Below are 22,842 nucleotides of genomic sequence, written 5' to 3'. Positions count from 1 at the left end.
GTTGGTTTTCAACGCTGGAGGCGAGACAGCCATGGCGGCCAAATCTCCCACAATTCAAAGCGAGGGAGAAAGTGCCCAGCGCCGACCAGTTGCCGTTGCAGTGCGCATGCGCAGGGCGGCGGATGATGTGCTGGCTGTGGTTGTGCGCATGTGTAGGGGGGAGGACGTGCAGGCCGCAGCAATGCGCATGTGCAAGGCGGCCTGCCGTGCCGGCGGATGAGGAGCGAGCGGAGCCCGGCGGCCCGGACACGGATAGCGAGGGGAGATGGGGAGAGAGAGATAGAGAGGGGGGCCCGCCCAGAGTTGAACGGTAGGTGTCCTGCCTTGGCCGGAGGCCCCCCTAGACCTCGAGGCCCTAAGATTAAGCTTGTCTAGCTTATAGGTAAATCCGGCCCTGAGTGTGGCAAGGCTCTGCAACCAAGGGTGCTGGTAAATTGATTGGGGACCATGTAATGTGTTTCATCTCACCTGCAAACATGGCTCCTGTTCCCCAGACAGAGAAAGTGACAGAAATGCCGAGCTTGCTGGAGGCAAGGGGGACTCTGCAGGATGGGAGGACACATGGAGTTATTCAAACAGTCATTCCTGTTCTAAACGTGGTAGCTTCTTATTGTATCACTTCAAAACAACAAAAACAAACAGAAAACTTGGCACCCTTGTGGCTTTAATTAATCACAATAGAACCACAACAATTAGACCCATTCACAGTGATTGCTGCATCATTTAGTAAATACCAAATGTCAAGCAATCTTCCAAAATAACAACTGTTTTGCTTGAGTCTCATTTTCCCAGCAAGATTGCTCATTTACACCTCCCTAAGGTTTGGAAGTGCACTTTAAAGTTTGCTCAGAACTACCTGACATCCCGATGCGTCTGCTACATTCACACTACATTCACATCTGAACTTGTGGCTCTCCTGCGAGGTTGGGCAGAGCTGTAGGAAAGTGAAAGGGGAATTGGAAATTAGAGACTTGGAATTTTGCAACAAACATAAAGAACCAGAAGACCAAACGCGGGCAGTTGAGACTAGTGTAGCTGGGACATGTTGGCCGATGTTGGCAAGTTGGGCCGAAGGGCCTGTTTCCAGACTGTATCTCTCTATGACTCTAAAACAGAGAGGCAAACGCATAATCCAATCTCTGCTATTCATTTTTAGGAATATTGAAAATCTGAACACACCTATGCTATTTCAGACTCTTAGAATGGAGGTTTACGTTGATTTAGTTGTAGTTATTGCCCAGTGTACAGATCACCACGGAAGTACCAGGTGGTGACCATGTCTGACAACAGAGTATAACCACCTAGCCTTGGCTCTCTATGCCATTATCAACGCATAGACCCCACCATTGAATGCTGTGGATCGCACGCCTACAAGAGCACTTCGGAGGTCGGGTGTCCTGGATGACTCCTCTCCTCACACCTCAAAACCTTTCCACCATCCAAATGGCACAAGCCAAGAGCAAGATGGATGACAATCCAGTTGCCTGAATGAGTGTAGCTTCGACTACTTGCTACGGCCCAGGGCAAAGGAAGTTTGCTTGATTAGCATTCAATTCACTACCATAAGCATTCTTTACCTCCAATACTGGAGGGTGATGCAGCGGTGCTGCTACCTTACAGTGCAGGGCACTTGGGTTTGATCCTGACCTCGGGTGATGTCTGTGTGTAGTTTGCACGTTCTCTGTGTGACCCCGTGAGTTTCCTCTGGGTGCTCCGGTTTCCTGCTACATCCCAATAACATGTGGGTTTATAGGTTCATCGCTTTAAATTGGCCAAAGGTGTATCTGCCTCCACCACCACCCCTGGCAATGTGTTCAAGCCCCCCACCATTCTGTGTTAAAAACTTGCCCTGCACATCTCCATTAAACTTTTCCCCTTCTCACCTGATAGCTGTGCTCTCACGTGTTGGGCTTTTCCAACCTGGGAAAAAGGTTCTGATTGTCTACCCACTCTATGCTTCGTTCCTGCAAACACCAAGGGTAACAGGTGCGTGTGGACTACCCTCACCTGCAAGTTCTCCTCCAAGATGCCCACTCCTTCCTTTTGGAAATACATCGCAGATGTTTCATCATCTTCAGCTTTAAATCCTAGACTCCTTATCCAATGGCTCTGTGGGAGCACCTTTGTCAAATGGACTGCAGTTGTGTGGGAAGGTTAGGAGCCGTCACCGTTTCAAGGGCAATTAGGCATATACATCAATTGTTGTCTTTGCCATCAAGGCCCAATTTCTGTGAACGTATTAAACAAAGTACTTCAAGGATGTTTCTTTGGCAGTCTCTCAGTATTGAGGATGACTTATTTCCACTCTGGATTTGTGGTATCTTAGGTGGCTATTAAAAAAGCCATAGATCTATGCACAGGACAAATTAGAGTTGCTAATCAACCTGTGTCTATCTTAGATAGACACAAAATGCTGGAGTAACTCAGCGGGACAGGCAGCACCTCTGGAGAGAAGAAATAGGTGACATTTTGGGTCGAGACCCTACTGCAGACGGGTCCTAGATCTTGGGATGTGGGAGGAGCAAGTATGGGAGGAGCAAGTAAGAATTTTATTCTTCTGTCTGGGACATGTGACAGTAAAACACTCTTGACTGTTGAACTAAGGATCCAGGGGAAACCCATGCGATCACAGGGAAGACCATGCAAACACCACACAGGCAGAACCAGGGGCCAGGATTGAACTTAGGTTGTTAGAATACAGTCTGGGTAGCTCAGTTGGTAGAGCATCATGCTGACACTGTTAATCTCAGGGTCCATGGTTCAAGTCCTGTTCAGTGGCTGAGTTTATATCGCATGTTGACAGCCGGGTTACTGTAATTATATTGGGGCAGCACAGTGGCTGTGCATAAGTAGAGCTGCAGCCTTACAACACCAGAGACCCGGGTTTGAATCTGAGTTCAGGTGCTGCCTTACGGAGTTTGTACATTCACCCTGTGACCATGTGCGTTTTCTCTGGGTGCTCTTGTTTTCTCCCACATTGCAAAGACATACTGGTTTGGAGGTTAATTGGTTCTGTAAAATGTTCCTAGTGAGTAGGATAGAACTAGTGTACAGGTGAATCTGGTCGACATAGACTCGGTGGGCCGAAGGGTCTTATTCCACGTTGTATCTCTAAACTAAACTTAACTAAAATAAACTTTGAGGCAGGAGCACTACCTGCTATGCTGCTGTGTCTTTCTTTTAAAGAAATCCGCAGAACAACATTGATATTCAGTGTGGTTTGCAGTAAGATGGTGATTGTGAATTCTGTGACACCGTTACTAAGCTTGGAAGCGATGGTTTAAAAGGAGCATGACCCTGCTCATGAAAGGAACTTTGTTGAAAGGAAGAGCATTGGGAGAAAGTCCATTTATTTTTTCCAATGGCCTATCTGATTCATAAAATTTGTTGAAATAAGAAAGGCCCATTTATTAACCCAGTCAATTATTTGCCTGGTCTAGAACTAAATGATGAAATTGGCTTGGAATCAGGATGCCCTGTGGGAGAATACATAATCACAATATTATCTGGTTTCAGTTGGTTGGTAGACTCTAAGGAACAAGATATCTCTGGTTGTAATTTTAAAAATGCTTGCTTCAATAAAATGGCAGCATACTTAGAACTTAGTAGTGGAGGAATTTCTTTAGTCAGAGGGCGGTGAATCTGTGGAATTAATTGCCACAGAATGTAGTGGAGGCCAAGTCAATGGATAGTTTTAAGGCAGAGATTGACAAATTCCTCATTAGTACGGGTGTCAGGGGCTACGGGGAGAAGGCAGGAGAATGGGGTTGAGAGGGAAAGAGATCAGCAATGATCGATGGGACTTGATGGGCCGAATGACCTAATTCTGCTTCTATAATTTATGAACTTAGATGCAGTATTGAAACAGGCCCTTTGGCTCAGCAATTCCACGGCAACCATCTATCACCCATCCACACCAGTTCTATGTTATCCCGCTTTCACATCCACTAGCTACACACTCGGGGCAATTTAGAGCAGCCAATTAACCTACAAACCCGCACATTATTGGGATGTGGAAGGAAACCTACGTGGTCGCTGGGAGAACGTGCAAATTCCACACAATCAGCGCACAAGGTCAGGATCTCTGGGTCTCTAATGTTGTGATTCAGCAGCTTTACCAGCTGTGCCACTGTGCCGCTCTGAGCCATTTTTGGAATGAGATTAGTGATTAAACCCGGCTGTGGATTGACAACGCCCCAGCAAAACATAAATACAAAGATTTTATCAGAAAGGCTAAAAACATAAAGCCATTATAGGGTTATGGGGCGGGTGAATTTTATGAAGAAGTCCTCGTGCCTGGTCAATGGCAATAAGAAGTAATTAAAATACGTTATAAATAGCAAGTCAAAACAAATAAGATTAATAAAAAGCTTCTATTAGATCAGCTAAGTGAACGATTGTGGTGATGGCAATAGCTTTTAGGGAAATGTGAACGGTTGGTGTGATCATTGACTCTGTTAAGTCATTGAAAGATCCTCAAGAACGAGGGGCGAAGAACTCTGAAGCAATGACAGAGATGCCAAATGCACACTGTGCTCTACTCTGGAGAATGACGAGCCACTGACAGCAATAAATCCCGCAGATAACAATGAAAATGTTAATGTTTCTCTGGCTGGACTCATGCCAGTGTTCTTCCAATTATGCAAAGAAGGCAGTAGCGGGACTAAATAATTATAGTTCCATTAGAGTGACGTCAGATGTACCAGGGTGCCCTTGCAGATGCAATGAGCCAAGCCATTGTCAGAGAGAATCAACATGTTCGTAAAAGAAAAGTAGTTCGTCATTATTTTGAAGTTCTTTTGATTAGTGGAAAGTCTTCTTCGACTTTCAGTAGTTTTTGACAAGGGTTTCCTACAAGTAAGAATCTAGTAATCTGCTGCAGTGAGTTGAAAATGGTCGAATTGTCCCAGCCGTCATGCTTTATCAATGGCAATGAAGAGACTCAGAGTCTGGATAACAGTAGTTTCCTCAGGAAAAAATCAGAAACTGATTTGGAAGGAACTGCAGATGCTGGTCCAGAAGAAAGGTCTCGACCCAAAGTATCACCTATTCCTTTGCTCCAGAGATGCTGCCTGACCCGCTGAGTTACTCCAGCTTTTTGTGTCTAACTTAGGAGTAGTTTGATCATTTATGAAGTCCTGAGCTACTATCTACTTCATTGGAGACACTCAGACTATCTTTGACCGGTCTTTACTGGATTTTATCTTGCTCTAAACATTAGTTACATTATTCCCTTTACCATATATCTGTACACTGCAGATGGCTCGATTGTAATCATGTACTGTGTTTCCGCTGACTGCTTAGCACGCAACAAAAGCTTTTCACACGTGACAATAAACTAAACTAAACTGAACTCATTTTATAAAGACCAATTTTCCAAACTGAAAATGGGGTAATATTGGTAAGCTATGGAATGGTAGAACTAAGTTGACTGGTTAGGTCACTGATAACAATGAGCATTTGGAATTACTTGCACAAATAATACTGTTTTAAATGAGATCAGTTTTTGTTTTCTGTCAGGGCTGAAGATTATTAATGCCCCGCAATGTGAATCTGGGTCATTATAAGGCGCTGGTCAGGCCGCATTTGGAGTACTGTGAGCAAATTTGGGCCCCATATCTGAGGGAGGATGTGCTGGCTCTGGGGAGTGTCCAGAGGAGGTTTACAAGAATGATTCCAGGAATGAGTGGGTTAGCATATGATAAGCATTTGATAGCCTGTACTCGCTGGAGTTTAGAAGGTTGAGGGGACACGTCATTGAAACTTACAGAATAATGAAAGGCATTGATAGAGTGGAAAGGATATTTCCACTGGTGGGAGAGTCGAGGACCAGAGATCATAGCCTCAGAATTAATAGGCGGTCTTTTAGAAAGTAGGTGAGGAGGAACTTCTTTAGTCAGAGGGTAGTTAATCTGTGGAAACTCATTGCCACAGAGGGCTGTGGAGGCCAAGTCAGTGGATATTTTTAAGGCAGAGATAGACAAATTCTTGATTAGAACGGGTGTCAAGTGTTATGGGGAGAAGGCAGGAAAATGGGATTAGGAGGCAGAGATCAGCCATGATTGAATAGTGGAGTAGACTTGATGGACCGAATGGCCTAATTCTACTCCTATCATTTGTGAACTTATTGTAACCTGTCAATAATGTAAATAGTGGTTTTATTGTCTCATATGTTAACTGTTAACACAATTAAATTGTTTCCTTTACAAACAGTCCAGTCGAGTACCCCCGATCCCCGATTAGCAAGTGTACAGGAATAATCTACAGCCGCATGCAGGAGGCGACATGTTTTGGTGGCCATTTTCAAAGTTTGTGCTCTCGTTCTAGGCCAGTCCCAGGCTGATATGGGCCTCCTTGGATGTCACCTCCCTTTTCTCGCCCGTACTTTGTTCCCCTGGACTCATTTTGTTCACCTAGGAATGCGGGTGAAGAATTTTTCACGTTTTCATTTTCACTAACTCACCTGAATTATGATCTGATTGTCCACTGTGGCAACAGCTGGGGAATGGAGTTTTTCTATTGTGGCCCCTTGAGCATCACAACTGTGAGGTGGGATGTGGTCTTTCACCGTGAATCTTTTCTACAGTGACAACTTTAAAAGTGCAAGTGTAAAGAAATAAAGGGCCTGTCCCACTTGGCCGTCATTTGCGTGTAATTTACGCGACATCATTTATGCGTCAAGACGCACGACGTGCACGTCGTGACACGCACGTGATGCGCGCATGGTGCGTATTACGCGTACATGGTGTGTGGTGCGTGGTGACATAGGCAGTGACGTGCGGTCGCGCGCGGCGTCCCAGTATTTTGTGATGTACAAAATCTTTGCGCGCCATCTGAGTGATGCGCAAATGACGGCCAAGTGGGACAGGCCCTTAAGAGTTTTCGGGCCATGGGACAAAGTGGATTATTGGGACTAACTGGGGAGCCCGGAACATGCAGAATAAGTCAAATGGTGTTGGATGATTCATTGCGATTAATTCTGCATCCTTTAACTGGCAGAGCACAGTGGACAAGCTCATAAAGAAGACCAACCTTGCCCTTGTGGTGGGAACACATTCCTGGCGGGATCAGTTCATGGAGGCCATCACAGTCAGTGCAGGTAAGAACATGTCTGATTTGTTGACTGTTTTTAAGACAGGCTATAACTTCCTTTGATCTTACAATGTGAAACATAGACCTGTGTACCAACTGCTTGCCCGTCACTCACAAGCACAACACAAACTATTTTGCTTGGGCAGCTTACACCCCAGCGGTATGAACATTAACTTCTCTAACTTCAAGTAACCCTTGCTTTCCCTCTCTCTCCATTCCTCTCCCTTCCCAGTTCCCTGACCAGTCTGACTATCTCCGACTACATTTTCTCTCTGTTTGCTTTGTTGTTACCATCTCCCCGCTAACAATGATCTATTCTACATTTTCCTTGATCTCCATTCCCTTTGTCCTGTTTTTACACCTTACACTTCCTTATTTATGTATCTCCCTCTCCCCTGACATCAGTCTCCTGACAGAAGGGTCTCGACTCGGAATGTCACCCATTCCTTCTCTCCAGCGGAAGGACATTCTTGCTATTGAGGGAGTGCAGAGTAGGTTCACGAGGTTAATTCCCGGGATGGCGGGACTGTCATATGATGAAAGAATGGAGCGACTGGGCTTGTATTCACTGGAATTTAGAAGGATGAGAGGATATCTTATAGAAACATATAAAATTATTAAGGCATTGGACACGCTAGATGCAGGAAACATGTCCCGATGTTGGGAAGTCCAGAACCAGGGGCCACAGTTTAAGAATAAGGGGTAGGCCATTTAAAACTGGGATGAGGAAATACTTTTTCACACAGAGAGTTGTGAATTTGTGGAATTCTCTGCCTCAGAAGGCAGTGTAGGCCGATTATCGGCCATGATCACATTGAATGGCAGTGCTGGCTCGAAGGGCCGAATGGCCTACTCCTGGACCTATTGTCTATGTATCTCTGTAACTATGCTGCCTGTCCCTCTGAGTTACTCCAGCATTTTGTGTCTACCTTTAGTTTAAACCAGCATCTGCAGTTCTTTCCTACACAAACTTGTCTTTGAACAGATTACCTTTCTTGTCATTTCTCATAAATTTGGATGGATTTCGACACTACTTGTTGCTAGGATGCAAAATTTGACCCTCCCGAATATCACAAATGGTCACAAAGCCGCAACATTACCATCAGGCTAGAAAGCAATAAAAGCTTTTGAGAGAAGGATTAAGTTGCGAGCTGTACAGTTCTGTAGAATCTATTGCTGCTCATGTCAACTAAATAATTAGTGTCGAGAAAATCAATTTGGCTGAGCTGAATGAATATAATGCAGGAAGAATACAAACCATTCATAATTTGAATGTTCAAAATCTTTTATTCAGATGGGTAGTCCTTTGCCTTTGAAAGAATTCCACTAAAGTGACATTGCATAGTCCAGTCTGTCACCCAAGACCATCGTCAGAAATAGGAAGTGTAAGCACCAGGGTCTAACTAAGTCAGTTGGTCAAATTGATTTGTTGGCAGCACTGGAAAGCTCTTCTCAAAACACACGTCAGCACACACTCTGCAAACGCCAGGGAGTCGATTGTAATCGACTTTTCTTTCCGCACTTTCTTTACCAACTGAGATTACAATAGTTGGGAATGCAATAGTGCTTATGCTGCATAGCCACCCGAAATATAGTTCAGTCTTGGAAACCATTAAATCTAACCAGTGTAAAATCATGTCTTGGAACTGAGAGGCAGCAATGCTGGTAGTGCATATTGGTACTGGTGGCACAGTGGCACAGTGATAGAGTTGCAGCCTTACAACGCCAAAGACCCGAGTTTGATCCTGATTACGGGTGCTGTCTGTATGGAGTTTGTACATTCTCACCATGACCGCATGGGTTTTTGCTGGGTGCTCCAGTTTCCTCCCACATTCCAAACTTTGTGGCTTTGGTAAAATTGTTAATTGTCCCTAGTGTGTAGGGTAGGGCTAGTGTACGGGGATTGCTGGTCGGCGTGGACCCGGTGGGCCAAAGGGCCTGTTTCCACGCTGTATCTCTAAACTAAACAATGCTCCTATCTCAAGCCACTGGTGAACCAGATTCTAACGATGTCTGGTGCTGCCTGCATAGAGTACACACTTTCATCCTATGACCACGTGTATTTCTAGCGGCTGGTATGGTATTCTTCCACATCACAAAGACATGCATTAATTGTCCACTGTAGATTGTCCCTGGTGTGTAGGTGAGTGATAGTATGTGGGTGAGTTGATGGGATTGTGGGGAGAATAAAAATTGAATCAGTGTGGAATTGGTGTAGATAGGTGTTTTTGATTGATCACATGGACTCAGTGATCTAAAGGGCCTGTTTCCAACCTGTATGACCCCTTGGCTCCAATTAATGTTTATTTTAATTTACTTAAGGTTAGTATTGTCACGTGTACTGTGGTACAGTGAAAAGCTTTTCTCTGCACACTCACCGCCCCTGGTGATGAGATGTGACAGTATATTCTTCATTGAAAAGTGGTCCCTGTCAAGTGGTCCCTGCTGGAGATTACCTGCCAATCCATGCGGAAGTGCAGACCTCCCCCCGACCCCCACCAATGTTGATCACTCAGAAATCAGCATGGTTTATCCTTGGTGATTTAACATTGTAGTGTGGCAGGCAAATGGCAATCTCTGCTGATTTACCAGCACTTTACACAACTACTCAGATAACCTAGCCCAAGCCCAGCAAACAAAGAGCAGCAGTGAGGGAGAGCAGTAATTATATTAATTTCCAGTTTTTAAAAAATTTAACTGGGTTAATTTAAATATTTAATTGCTTTCTGGGTTTTCTAATTCTTTAAACGGTTATCATGAATTGATACTCTTCAAATAACTTTAAAAATCTTAATCGTAAGGTTAATTTGTAATAGGTTTTGAATACCGGTGATATTCAAAATCCTTTTGCCAGCTGGTAAGCCGGTGTGTGCGGTCAAACGGTTCATCTAATTGATTCACTGGGCTTCACCAATCGTGTGAGCCAGGCCAGTGGAAGTTGCATTTGGAGATTATTGCAGATCCTAGACATTTCACCAGAATTGGGAAAGAGAAAGCATGTTAGTATCCAGTTGAAAATATCAGAACCTTTGACATTTGCTCGGCTTGAAGACTGGTTTAATTTAGGAGGTGAACGTTGGATCAAAGAATGTAAACCTTGTGAAAGTGCCAGATATCAGTGTGAATCTCCAGTAATCAAAGCAGTTATTGGATGCATTTTTATAGCCATCTACAGTTTTTACAAATGTTCTAAATGGCAGTCAGGGGAAACAGAGTGGCAAGTCAAAGTGTTAGAAACATAGAAACACAGAAAATAGGTTCCATGGTCCTTCAATATGATCATTGCTAATCATCCAAAATCAGTGCCTCGTTTCTGCTTTCTCCCCATATCCCTTGATTCCGTGAGCACTAAGAGCTATATCTAACTCTTTCTTGAAAAAGTTGACTTTAATGTATTCCAGATCTGTTTTGTGCTTGTGTTCCTTCATTCATGCCCACCTTTTCAGGTGCAAGATCGGTAACCAATCCTTAACATGAAGAGGCGCAGGAAACTTGGAAGCCTCTCCCACTAAACGCTGTTAAGGTTGCAATGGTCAATGTTTCAAAACTGAGACTGACAGGTTTCTTCAAGTATGGATGTTCAAAGTATTGCAGATCAAGAGGTTACACATCAAAAGGAATAGCCGGAGTTAAGTTGAAATTCAGCCATGATTTATAACAAAGGAACACAAAGATTTATTTAAACTTCTACCATCACATAACTCTCCCAGCGGCAAACCGCCCCCAGGCCCTAGGATCTATTTGAACAGCTGTTCGGATGCAGAGGATAGAATACTGCACTCTCTTCTTGTCAGGGCATAGACACCCCGCAGATGATGTCTATCATTTTGGATGCTTGTTTCAGGCCATCATTCCTTTGGAAGGTTCTGGGCCACAATGCTGACCCGCGTTGCCCTATATGTGTGAAAAGCATTGAGAAGACTAATGCAGTTCTTGGGAGAGGGAATAGCCATGTCCAGTGACAGATGGTGGGGGCCGAGCAATGTTGGCCTTTGTATTAGAGTCATAGACTCATGCAGCATGGAAACAGACCCTTCAGCCCAACTTGCTCACATTGACCAACATGTCCCATCTACACTAGTCCCACCTGCCTGCGTTTGGAACATATCCCTCCAAACCAGTCTTATCCATGTACCTGTCTAAATGTTTGTTAAACGTTGCGATAGTCCCTGCCTGAACTACCTCCCCTAGCAGCACGTTCCATACACCCACCACCCTTTGTATGAAAAAGATACCCCTCAAATTCCTACTAAATCTTTTCCCCTTCACCTTAAACCTATTTGAAGATGCCCAGGTATGGAATGAGGGCTCACAAACTGAATTTCCTTTATCATGTATCTGTACTCTGTGGATGGCTCGATTGTAATCATGCATTGTCTTTCCACTGACTGGTTAGCACACAATAAAAGCTTTTCACTGCACCTTGGTACACATGATAATAAACTAAACTCAACTCAACTCAATGTTAGTAGGAGCACCTTCATTCCTTTGGTCACCCATCTGAGCTCATTGAGGCTTTTGACAATGTATGGAGACATTTAGTTCAGTTTAGTTTAGAGATACAGCGCGGAAACAGGCCCTTCGACCCACCGGGTCCGGGCCGACCAACGATCCCCGCACATTAACACTATCCTACACCCACGAGGGACAATTTTTTACATTTACCAAGCCAATTAACCTACAAACCTGTATGTCTTTGGAGTGTGGGTGGAAACCGAAAATCTCGGAGAAAATCCACGCAGGTTACAGGGAGAACGTACAAACTCCATACAGACAGCACCCATAGTCGGGAACTTCAGCGCTGCATTCGCTGTGAGGCAGCAACTCTACCCCTGTGTCACCATGATGACCACCATGGTAGATGATACACTGATTGCCTTCGCAATATGCAGTTGGTCTGGATCTTTCGACCATCAGTGAGCAACAGACTGTGCTGCTTGCCTGACGCATCTCAATCGAGACTTCTGAAATCCCAATTGACCCGACCTCGAATGTGCGTCTGCCTCATTTACCTCAGTGTTTGCGCAGTCTAACCTTGCTTTAATTTTCAGGCTATCCCGCTTGTGCTGATCTCCCCACCAGAAGAACGAGCGCCTTTTATGTCGATGCTAACAAACCTTGTAATCAGCTTAAATACCTTAGTGACTGCCGGGGAATACTAGCATAATTGAATGAGATGTGTAGCAGAGCTGGAAACATAATTCAGAGCTCTGACATCAGAGGGATATATGAATCAGTTTATTACTTCCATACAACCATGTCAGTCAGGCCTATAATTCAGCTCTTGAGGACAATCTAAATATATTCTAAGAAGTTATGGGTTTTTACACTCCATTAATATGTTCAGTTGGCAGTGTGATTGGCTTAGAGTAATGGGTTCAAATCACACTGAAGCATTATCGGTGGTGTAGAGTTGCTGCCTTACAGTGCCAGAAACCTGTGTTAAATCCTAACTACGGGTGCTGTCTGTAGGGAGTTTGTACGTTCTCCACGTGACCTGTGTGGGGTTTCCCCTGGTGCTTTGATTTCCTCCCGCACTCCAAAGACATAAAGGGTTTGTAGGTTAATTGGCTTCGGTAAAAGATTGAAATTGTCCCTAGTATGTGGGATAGTGCAGGTGTGTGGGGATTGTTGTTGTCGTGGACTCAGTGGGCCGAAGGGCCTGTTTCCTGGCTGTATCTCTAAACTAAACTAAACCTCTTCCAAAGACGTACAGGTTTGTAGGTTAATTTGGCTTCAGTAAAAATTATAAATTATTTCTAGTGTGGAGGATAGTGTTAGTGTAAAGGGAATCGCTGGTCGGCGCAAACTTGGTGAGCCAAAGCCAACATTTCCGCGTTGTACCTCTAACTAAACTAAACTAAACTAAACTAAACACTTAGGATATAATTCAGGCTGCATTCCATGTGAGACCTGATACTCTATAGGATATTCCATGTCCCACGAAAGAGCAGGGAATGCTGATGCCTTGACCAACGACACTCCGTTGACCAATAACAGCAGCAATCCCCATAGTGGAAGAGGCTGAGATGTTGCTTCAATTGGTCCAGCGAGGAGCAGGCACTGGGCGGGGAATGCACACACAACCCGACACATTGTGGCTAGCTCAGTATCTGGAACCAAGGTGCTCCCAGGTCGATGCCAAGATAATTGAGGAGGATCTTCATTCAGATCACAGAGAGGCAACAGGGTGCAGCAGCAGCTCCCTGGGACACAGCATCAGATATACAAGCAAGAGTCGGCTGCTCTGCATCCCATAACTGCCCTGCTAATTAATATGTTCATGGCTCTTCTTTTCCTCTTAGTGTCCACCCCTATTTACCCTGTATCATTGATTGTTGTGTGCTGGCACATACCGAATGGGCTGAATGGCTCCTCCTGAGGATTTTTTGTGGATTCATTGTCACAGACGGCTGTGGAGACCAAGCCTGACCCTGGGCCCAGCTGACCCCTGCGACCCCATCCCAGTGCCACCGTCATGGCAACGGGCCTTCATGGCCAAGTTAAGACTCTCATGTTTCATAAGTTGGAAATCTAAAGGAGAGTGTGATTAGTAAGGGTGTCAAGGGTTATGGGGAGGGCAGGAGAATCGGGTTGAGAGGGAAAGATTAATCGGCCATGATTGAATGGCGGAGTAGACTTGATGGGCCGAATGGCCTAATTCTAGAACTTATGAATTTATGAAATCCAAGGGATAGTGGGATATGGATCACATGCAGGTGGATGAGATTAGTTTATCATGAATTCTTGTCATGGGCCGAAGGCTCTGTTCGTGTGCTGTACTTGTCTGCACTAATGAATCTGTGTTCATTAGATACCATGTAGAGATAAATAATTAGTTTGTGGGGTTGCGTTCCAAATGGAGGGTGGGGATGGAAAGAACAGGGGTTGTGGGTGAAGACATCGGTCGGTGACATGGGAGGATAGAATTAGAAACTCGAGGCTTGGGAGGATCAGAATGAGAGGATGATCACAGTTGGCAGCTGGGATGGGTCTCAGATTCTGAGGGAAAGGGTTTAGCATCACTTTCCCTGAAGGGAAATGCAGGGAAAAGGGTAAGAAACTGCACAGTGGCACAGCGATGAACAGTTACTGTCTTACAGTACCAGAGACCTGGGTTTGATCCTGACTACAGGTGCTATCTGAGTTTGTACGTTCTCCCCGTGACCGCGTGGGTTTTTCCCAATTGCTCCCGGTTTCCTTCCACATTCCAAAGACGTACAGGTTTGTAGGTTATTTGGCTTCGGTAAAGATTGTAAATTCTCCCTAGTGTGTAGGATAGTGCTAGCATATGGGGATCACTGGTCGGCACAGACTCGGTGGGCCGAAGGTCCTGTTTCCGCGCTGTATCTCTAAACTAAAATAAACTAAACTAATTGGAGATGGGCGGACATCCTGTCTGCCTGAACAGCTCGTCTTTAACATGTCCGAAGCCTTCTACATGCTCTGAGTCTGATAGTCCATGAGTGGGAACTAAAATACTAATGTGATGATCACATGGAGTTGAACATCATGGACATTTCACAGCCGAGTTTAGAGCTTGCCTTTCTTGGCCTTTTTCCACGCCGCGTAAGATATCAGTTTTATCAAAGAGCCAATATATTAAAGGGATTACAAAGGTGACATGAGAGAATTGTTGACGATTGGTGTAACATCCTTCTATAATTGGTTTTAGAACAGAGTAGATCACCAACTAATCCATCAGGTCAGATTGTCATCTGTATCCCTTGCACTCCGTGATAACGTGCTCTGTTTATTCACCATTTAACTTAATGCACAATGTCAAGTCTCCTGACAGAGCAGCTGGAGCTCATGTATTCCCTCTGGCGGCTCCAGCAAATGCAGTTCACAAATATCTGGCAAGCTTGTGCAAGGGCAATGAAGAGAATATCGGGATGCATCACAGCATGGGACCAGCTCCATCCAAGACACTGCAAGAAATTGCTGAGAATTATGGACGCAGCCCAGACCATCAGACAAACCCACCTCCCTTCCATTGACTCCATCTACACTTCAGGCTGCCTTGGCAAGGCAACCAGTATAATCAAGGACGAGTCTCACCCCGAACACTCTCTCTTCTCCCCACTCTCATTAAGCAAGAGGTACAGAAGTATGAAAACACACACCTCCAGATTCCAGAATCAGGGACAGTTTCTTCCCAGCTGTTATCCACTTTGGTATCAAAAACAGGAAGGCAGATTACTATCTAAATGGCGTCAAGTTGGGAAAAGGGGAAGCACAACGGGACCTGGGGGTCCTTGTTCATCAGTCTATGAAAGTAAGCATGCAGGTACAGTGGGCAGTGAAGAAAGCGCATGGCATGTTGGCCTTCATAACAAGAGGTCGAGTATAGGAGCAAAGAGGTCCTTCTGCTGTTGTACAGGGCCCTAGTGAGACCACACCTGGAGTATTGTGTGCAGTTTTGGTCCCCTAATTTGAGGAAGGACATTCTTGCTATTGAGGGAGTGCAGCGTAGGTTTACAAGGTTAATTCCCGGGATGGCGGGACTGTCATATGCTGAGAGAATGGAGCAGCTGGGCTTGTACACTCTGGAGTTTAGAAAGATGAGAGGGGATCTTATTGAAACATATAAGATTGTTAAGGGTTTGGACACGCTAGAGGCAGGAAACATGTTCCCGATGTTAGAGGAGTCCAGAACCAGGGCCACAGTTTAAGAATAAGGGGTATGCCATTTAGAACGGAGACGAGGAAACACTTTTTCTCACAGAGAGTTGTGAGTCTGTGGAATTCTCTGCCTCAGAGGGCAGTGGAGGCCGGTTCTCTGGATGCTTTCAAGAGAGAGCTAGATAGGGCTCTTAAAGATAGCGGAGTCGGGGGATATGTGGAGAAGGCAGGAACGGGGTACTGATTGGGGATGATCAGCTATGATCACATTGAATGGCGGTGCTGGCTCGAAGGACCGAATGGACTACTCCTGCACCTATTGTCTATTGTTATCAAGCAACTGAATCATCAACTAGAGTGGTCCTGAGCTACTGTCTACCTTATGGGAGACCCTCGGACTATCTTTAATAGGACTTTATCTTGCAGTAAACGTTATTCCCTTTATGATACCTGTACACTGTGGACGACTGAAATGTAATCATGTATAGTCTTTTTACTGACTGGATAGAACACAACAAAAAGCTTTGCACTGTACCTCGATACACGTGACAATAAACTAAACTAAAAATATCTTCAGCACGGGCAAGGAAGTAAGTTGAGTTCAGCTCTTATTCATGGCAAAACTGGATGAAATTAAACTGTATTACGGCACACAATGGCACAGCTGGTAAACCTGCTGTCTCACTGCACCAGATCCTAACCTCTGGTGCTGTCTGTGTGGAGTTTGCGCATTCTCCCTGCAATTGCATGGGTTTCCACCTGTATCCCAAAGATGTGTGGGTTTGCAGAATAATTGGCCTCTGTCAATTGCCCCCAAGTGCAGAGAGTTGATGAGAAAATGGTATAACATAGAACTAGTGTGAACGGGTGATCAAAGGTCAGCATGAACTCGGGGGACCAAAGAGCCTTTTCCAAGTTGTATCTCTAAACTAAACTAAATGACTGATTCTTTGCACATTCAGATGAAGAAAGCCTCTTGAAATATCATAACCCATCCATCCCATTGACTGGCGTTATTCTGATCATGTAAAGCTGCCATGGTTTCACTTTTCCATATCCATATCATCTCCTCTGGTTCTACAGATTTCCAAGATATTTGTGCTCCTTTAACTTTGGATTCTTTATTTAATTACTCCACCTTATGATTGACATGCCTCCAGCTATCAAGGGCCTAGACTGTGGAATTTCCTCTTCAAACTTATCCAGGTCTCTGTCTCAAACTTCTGTCTTTAGACAGATCTTCAAAACTCACGTCTTAGACCAAGGTTTGGATCATCTCCACTAATATAACTATAGATTCACATAGCACAATTATAGGCCGTTTAGCCCACTGAGTCTGCATGCTACACTAATCCCACTTAATTTTCCCCACATTCCTATCTCTTCTCCCAGATTCTACCACCCATCTAAACACTAGGGACAATTTACAGTGGCCAATCAGCCAACCAAGCTGCACATCTTTGGGATCTGGGTGACACAAGTCTTGATTATATTGGCTGTTTTTCTGAGGCAGCATGAATTGTAAATGCAGTCAACGTTGGGCAATCTGGTCTGTGGGATGGACTGACCTGTATGCATAACTCAGTAATTTCTTGCAGTCATGGGCAGAGCTGTTCCCAAACCAAGCCTGGGAATGCAACCTGATAGTAGGCTTTCGATGGTGCATCTGTAAAAGTTTGTCAGAGTCATTAGAGACATAATAATAATAATAATACATTTTATTTATGGGTGCCTTTCAAGAGTCTCAAGGACACCTTGAATCAAGGACATGCTGAATTTCAGCAGTCTCCTGCAGAAGTAGAGGTGTTGGTGTGCCGTCTTGACTGTCGCTTCAGTGTGGTTGACCCACAACAGATCCTTGGTGATATTAATGCCAAGGAAATTGAAAATGCTGCCATTGCTTCTGCTCCCACCACTCTTTCAGCCAGTGCTTTCCACTGACTCACCACTATCTGGGTGAAGGAGTTATGAATGGGGAAGCCTGAATTTGGGTATGATTGCAAAGGTCCAAGGACAACTAGTTGTTCTGAAGGAAGGTCAACGACCTGAAAGGTCAACGTCCTGAAAGGTCAACGACCTTCGAGTCTGAAGAAGGGTCTCGACCCGAAATGTCACCTATTCCTTCGCTCCATAGATGCTGCCTCACCCGCTGAGTTTCTCCAGCATTTTTATCGACCTGAAACATTAACTGGCGTTCCCTGTCCCTGGTTGCTGCCTTGATAATTCCGGTATTTTTATCCCTTAGTCCGTTCAGTGAAAACACCAACTAGAATACTTTAAATCATCCTTTATTTCACCATGGTGACCAGGTTTCTCTGTACCGCCTATGGAAGCTCTCCTGGTGGATCATGGTGAAACACATGTGCTCAAACAAAGGAATTAGCATATATATACGGTAGATACTGTGGGAGGTAACTTACAAAGGGTGGTGATTCTAGACCAATAACTACAGTATCACATGGTTGTATAGGTGCGGACAATCTTTCTACCCAATTACAATCACACAAAGCATAATATATCTTAGCCAATTACAACAGCATTAAACATCACATAAACATCACGTTTTCCAAGAAAGATTATGTCACAGCAAGGATAATGAAAGTTAACTAAATTATGTCAAAATAAAGAAATTAAAACACAGAATACTTAAACCTTAGTCCTAAAGTATCCCCAATTCTACATATTCTTAACCTGAGCTGTTGTGTGGCTCCTGGACTTTCTATTTTTATTCCATATTTCCAGCATTTTTGTTTTTTAGATTATTAATATAAACTTTGTTTTACCCAACCAAATTTGAAGTGTGTGACGGGGATAAATCCAGTTGGAGAAAATGTGAATTAAAAAAACAAAATCACAAAAACTATATATTTTTCCCCTCTGAATCAGTCTTTTTAGTCTGATGCCAGTGCTTCTGTGAGCAGTTTAAAAATAGATTATTTTCAGAATGTAGGACACGCCAAGCAGACAATTGTGTTATGAGGAGGCTGCGGTTTTAAAAGCCTTACGTTGTCAGGAATTACTGGCTTGTCAGTTCCTTTTTTTATCAAGAAAGGGCATGTGATGACATGGCTGCTGAAATTCCCCAAAATAGCATATATTCTTTACAAGGATTATTTGTGTGAGTGCTTTAAAGGTCATCGGCTGAAGTATCTTCACCATGCCAGTTGGCTTCATTTTGTGAAGGAACTTCTTGGAAATGTCCAAGAAAATTCTCCAGCTCAGCAAGGTATTGTACTGTACGTTCAACATGTTAAGTAGCAGATGGGTGGGCATTGATCTGAATAGGAGGCTTGCAGCCGCGAGTCTGGATAGCCCAAAACATCAGAGTTTTTCATATGTTCATCCTCCATTGCTTCAGGAAGTAATAACAGAGAGTTTGAATGTAGAGGGTCTCAATCTTTGTTACAGCGTGGAAAGAGGCCCTTTGGCCCACCAAGTCTGCACCGACCAACGATCACCCCATACACTAGCACCATCCTACACACAGGAACAAGTTGCAAATTACAGAAGTTAATTAGCCTACAAACCTGTAAGTCTTTGGAGTGTGGGAGGAAACCAGAGCACCCTGAGAAAACCCACGTGGTCACGGGGAGAACTTACAATTTTTGTGGTCACATCACCCATTGTCATGATCAAACCCGGGTCTGTGGCACTGTAAGGCAGCAACTCTACCACTGCGCCACTGTGCCGTCCACATCAAACTGTGAGTTTTCCCTACAATAGCTATGATCCCTATTGATTACAACAAACAGGATGTTTTATTTAGTACTTGGAACATAGCACAGCACATTAACAGGCCCTTTGACCTACAAGAGAAGATGCTGAGCTGGAGTAACTCAGCGGGTCAGGCAGCATCTCTGGAGAATATAGATTGGTGACATTTGTGTCAGGACCCTTATCTGATCTGCAGTTTCTTGTTTCTATCGTTGGCCCACAATATCCATGCCAAAACTAACCTCCTCTGCTTGCAAGCGATCCATATCCCTCTATTTCCTGCCCATCCATGTGCCTATCTAGAAACCTCTTAAATGACACTGTAGTATTTGCCTCCACCACAACTACTGGCAATGTGTTCCATGTATCCACCGCTCTCCGTTTAAAAATTCCTGCCCAGCACCTCTTCTTTAAACTTTACCCCTCTCACCTAGAAGCAATGCCTTCTAGTCTTTGACATTTCCACCCTGTGAGAAAGGTTCTGACTACTGACCGTGTCTATGCCTCTCATCATTGTCTATACCTCTGTCACGTCTCCCGTCAGCCTCCGAAGTTCCAGAGAAAACAATCCAAGTTTGTCGAACCCATATATTTGTGTGCAGTTTTCTGATGTGTATATATATATATATGCAAAATCCTCATAATTCACGGGTTAAGGGTGATGTGCACAGGGACATGTGGATAGCATTGAAGCTGTTGGCAATGATATATAGCGATCATCCTTCCACCAATGTGACCAGCTCTGTATAATCCTCTATGTGAAGATCCAAAGCCCTATCTATGCTCCACAGCACCAGTACTACCAGTTCTGGTCACACACTTGGCCCACGCTCCAGATCCCAGTTCCAGCAGCACCCTGGTTTTTCCATTCACCTCCCCTATTCCAGTCACCCCCCCCCCACTATTGATATTTCATGCTGACCATTGACAGGATATCAAATACAGCCCTTTTACATGGTAAGCGGTGTTCACTGGATAACCACTTGGATCATCCTGTGCAATCGGGCTATCCGTAGCGGCGACTACGGAGGGTCAAGGCCCCAAACACGGGTGAACAAAAGGAGGTAGACTGACTGAACTTTATTGGCTTCCATCACAGTGATCACATGGTGGGTGTTTATGTGAAGTTCTGTCGTTCTTTTTAATTGTATTGTGTTCTTTTAATTGTATGGCTGCACGGTAACTCAAATATCACTGTACCTCCATTGGTGCATGTGACAATAAATGTGAATCTGAATCTGAATCTGAGCCCCAGGAGAGGGCTGTGGAGGCACCTGCTCTCTTAACAACACTCCCAGTAATGCACAGCCAACATCATTAAGTGCGGCACAGCACAGTGGCGCAGTGGTAGAGTCACTGCCTTACAGTGCCAGAGACCCCGGTTCGATCCTGACCACGGGTGCTGTCTGTACGGAGTTTGTACATTCTCCCGGTGAGCTGCGTGGGTTTTCCCCGGGTGCTCCGGTTTCCTCTCACACTCCAAAGACATACAGGTTGGTAGGCTAATTGGCTCAGTAAAATTGTAAATTGTCCCCAGTGTGTGTAGGACAATGTTAGTGTACGGGGGTCGCTGGTCAGCGCGGAATAGGTGAGCCGAAGGGCCTGTTTGCACTGTATCGCTAAGCCAAGCTACATAGATCTGCGTCAATGAATAATAAGATCTGAGTATAATTAGTTAAACGGGAATTCAATTCAATTCTTGTCAACGTTCTGTGGAGCCTTTGACCTTCAAAATAAATAGCAGAGAGGTCAAACCAAATCAAGCTGGTGTTCTGCCTTATAGCCTATTGTTGCGAAACAGTTTGCATTTTAGTCAAAGGTGACAGCATTTAATCAAGTTGCTGCCATTATTTACCTTTGGACTGGTGGCAACCTACATTCAAGTCAATCCCTTCTCAACACTGGTTTTTATAATGCTTGCCATAGATTTGAACAGTTAATAGGTCACTTATGGTATTTATAACATTAAACTAGCAACATATTGAGTCTGAGTACATTATCAGTAACACATGGGGCGGCATGGTGGTGCAGCAGTAGAATTGCTGCCTCGCAACGCCAGCGGCACGAGTTCGATTCTGACTACGTGTGCTGTCTGTACGGAGTTTGCACCTTCTCCCTGTGTCCGAGTGGGTTTTTTCCCACCTTCCAAAGACGAACAGGTTAATTGTCTTCAGTAAGAATTGTAAAGTCCCTGATATGCAGGATAGTGCTAGTGCACTGGGATCGCTGGTCGGCGCAGACTCGGTTGGTCGTAGTTTCTGTGTCTGCACTGTACCTCTAAGTTAAATAAACAAAACTTACAGCTTTGTGAAATTCCTCTGGCTATAATTTAAGCAACGCTGGTAAACATTTTTAAGATCAGCAGGCGTTAGATTCCCAGTAATTCATTTACATGTAGGAGCACTAGCAATTTTCTGTCAAGCTGTTCCACTGGCTACAGCAAAGAGAAGAGTGTCCATTTTACTTTTGCCCTCAGAGGAGCGCAGTCAGTGCTGTTGATAAGCATTCATGGCGACAGCTGATGTCATCTACGTGGCTTTAAAAATTCAGCTATTTCAACTCTTGCCATTTCCAAAGGAGAACAATGAATACCAACTTACCAGGATCAGGCAGATGCAATCAATATCAAATTTACTCCACAGGAGTCCAGTTGGAGTGCTCACACAACATGAAGATGTCTCTTGGATGCTTTCAAGTGACAAGACAGACTTCATTTTCTTGCTGCCAGAGACTGTATTAGTCCCTGGAGAATAGGCTGCTGTTACTTTAGAGCTTTGACACCGGGAGGTTTGTGTTGAATCATTTGGATTTCATTGTGGACATCTAATCCAAATGAGCATTTCCAGACATGGTGATAATATTGTTGCAATCTGTAGTTAAATGTATTCTCGCCTTCCCGCTTTCGACCTAACAAGAAGGACCAATCTCCAAATGTGAGAAGTGTTTAATTTAGTTTAGAGATACGGTGCGGAAACAGGCATTTTGGCCTTCCGAGTCCGTGCCGACCAGCGATCCCCATTCACTGGCACTATCCTACACATTGGGGACAATTTACAACTTTTACCAAAGCCAATTAAACCACAAACCTGGAGCCTCTGGAGTGTGGGAGGAAACTGGAGTACCAGGAGAAAACCCACACGGTTACGGGGAGAACATGCAAACTCAGTACAGACAGCACCCGTAGTCAGGATCGAACCCGGGTCACTGGTGCTGTAAGGCAGCAACTCTACCTCTGCCATCGTGCTACCCATCAATAAGCTGTTGTTAATAATTGTGATGGAGGAGGTGTAGGGACAGGAGTTACATCTCCTACAGTTGCTGAGTAATGTACCTGGGCAGGGGGTGGTTTGGTTGGGGGTGGGGTGAGTGAACCAAGGAATTGCAGACGGTATGCTCTCTACAGAAAGTGGA

The 22,842-nt window shown here is 44.5% G+C and overlaps 1 protein-coding gene across 3 annotated transcripts in view; it reads left to right on the top strand.

Moving 5' to 3' along the window:
• slc8a3 (solute carrier family 8 member A3) overlaps positions 1-22,842 on the top strand; it is a 408,626-nt gene that overhangs the window by 361,284 nt on the left and 24,500 nt on the right. For all 3 annotated transcript variants that reach the window (XM_033026834.1, XM_033026832.1, XM_033026833.1), the window contains exon 6: positions 7,000-7,099. In XM_033026834.1, coding sequence (XP_032882725.1) covers positions 7,000-7,099 — 100 coding nt within the window. The remainder of the gene's footprint in view (positions 1-6,999; positions 7,100-22,842) is intronic.

This window comes from Amblyraja radiata, chromosome 9 (assembly GCF_010909765.2).
Source record: "Amblyraja radiata isolate CabotCenter1 chromosome 9, sAmbRad1.1.pri, whole genome shotgun sequence".
NCBI lineage: Eukaryota > Metazoa > Chordata > Chondrichthyes > Rajiformes > Rajidae > Amblyraja > Amblyraja radiata.
The sequence above is the reverse complement of the archived record's forward strand: the minus strand, read 5'-3'. Positions and strand labels throughout refer to the sequence as shown.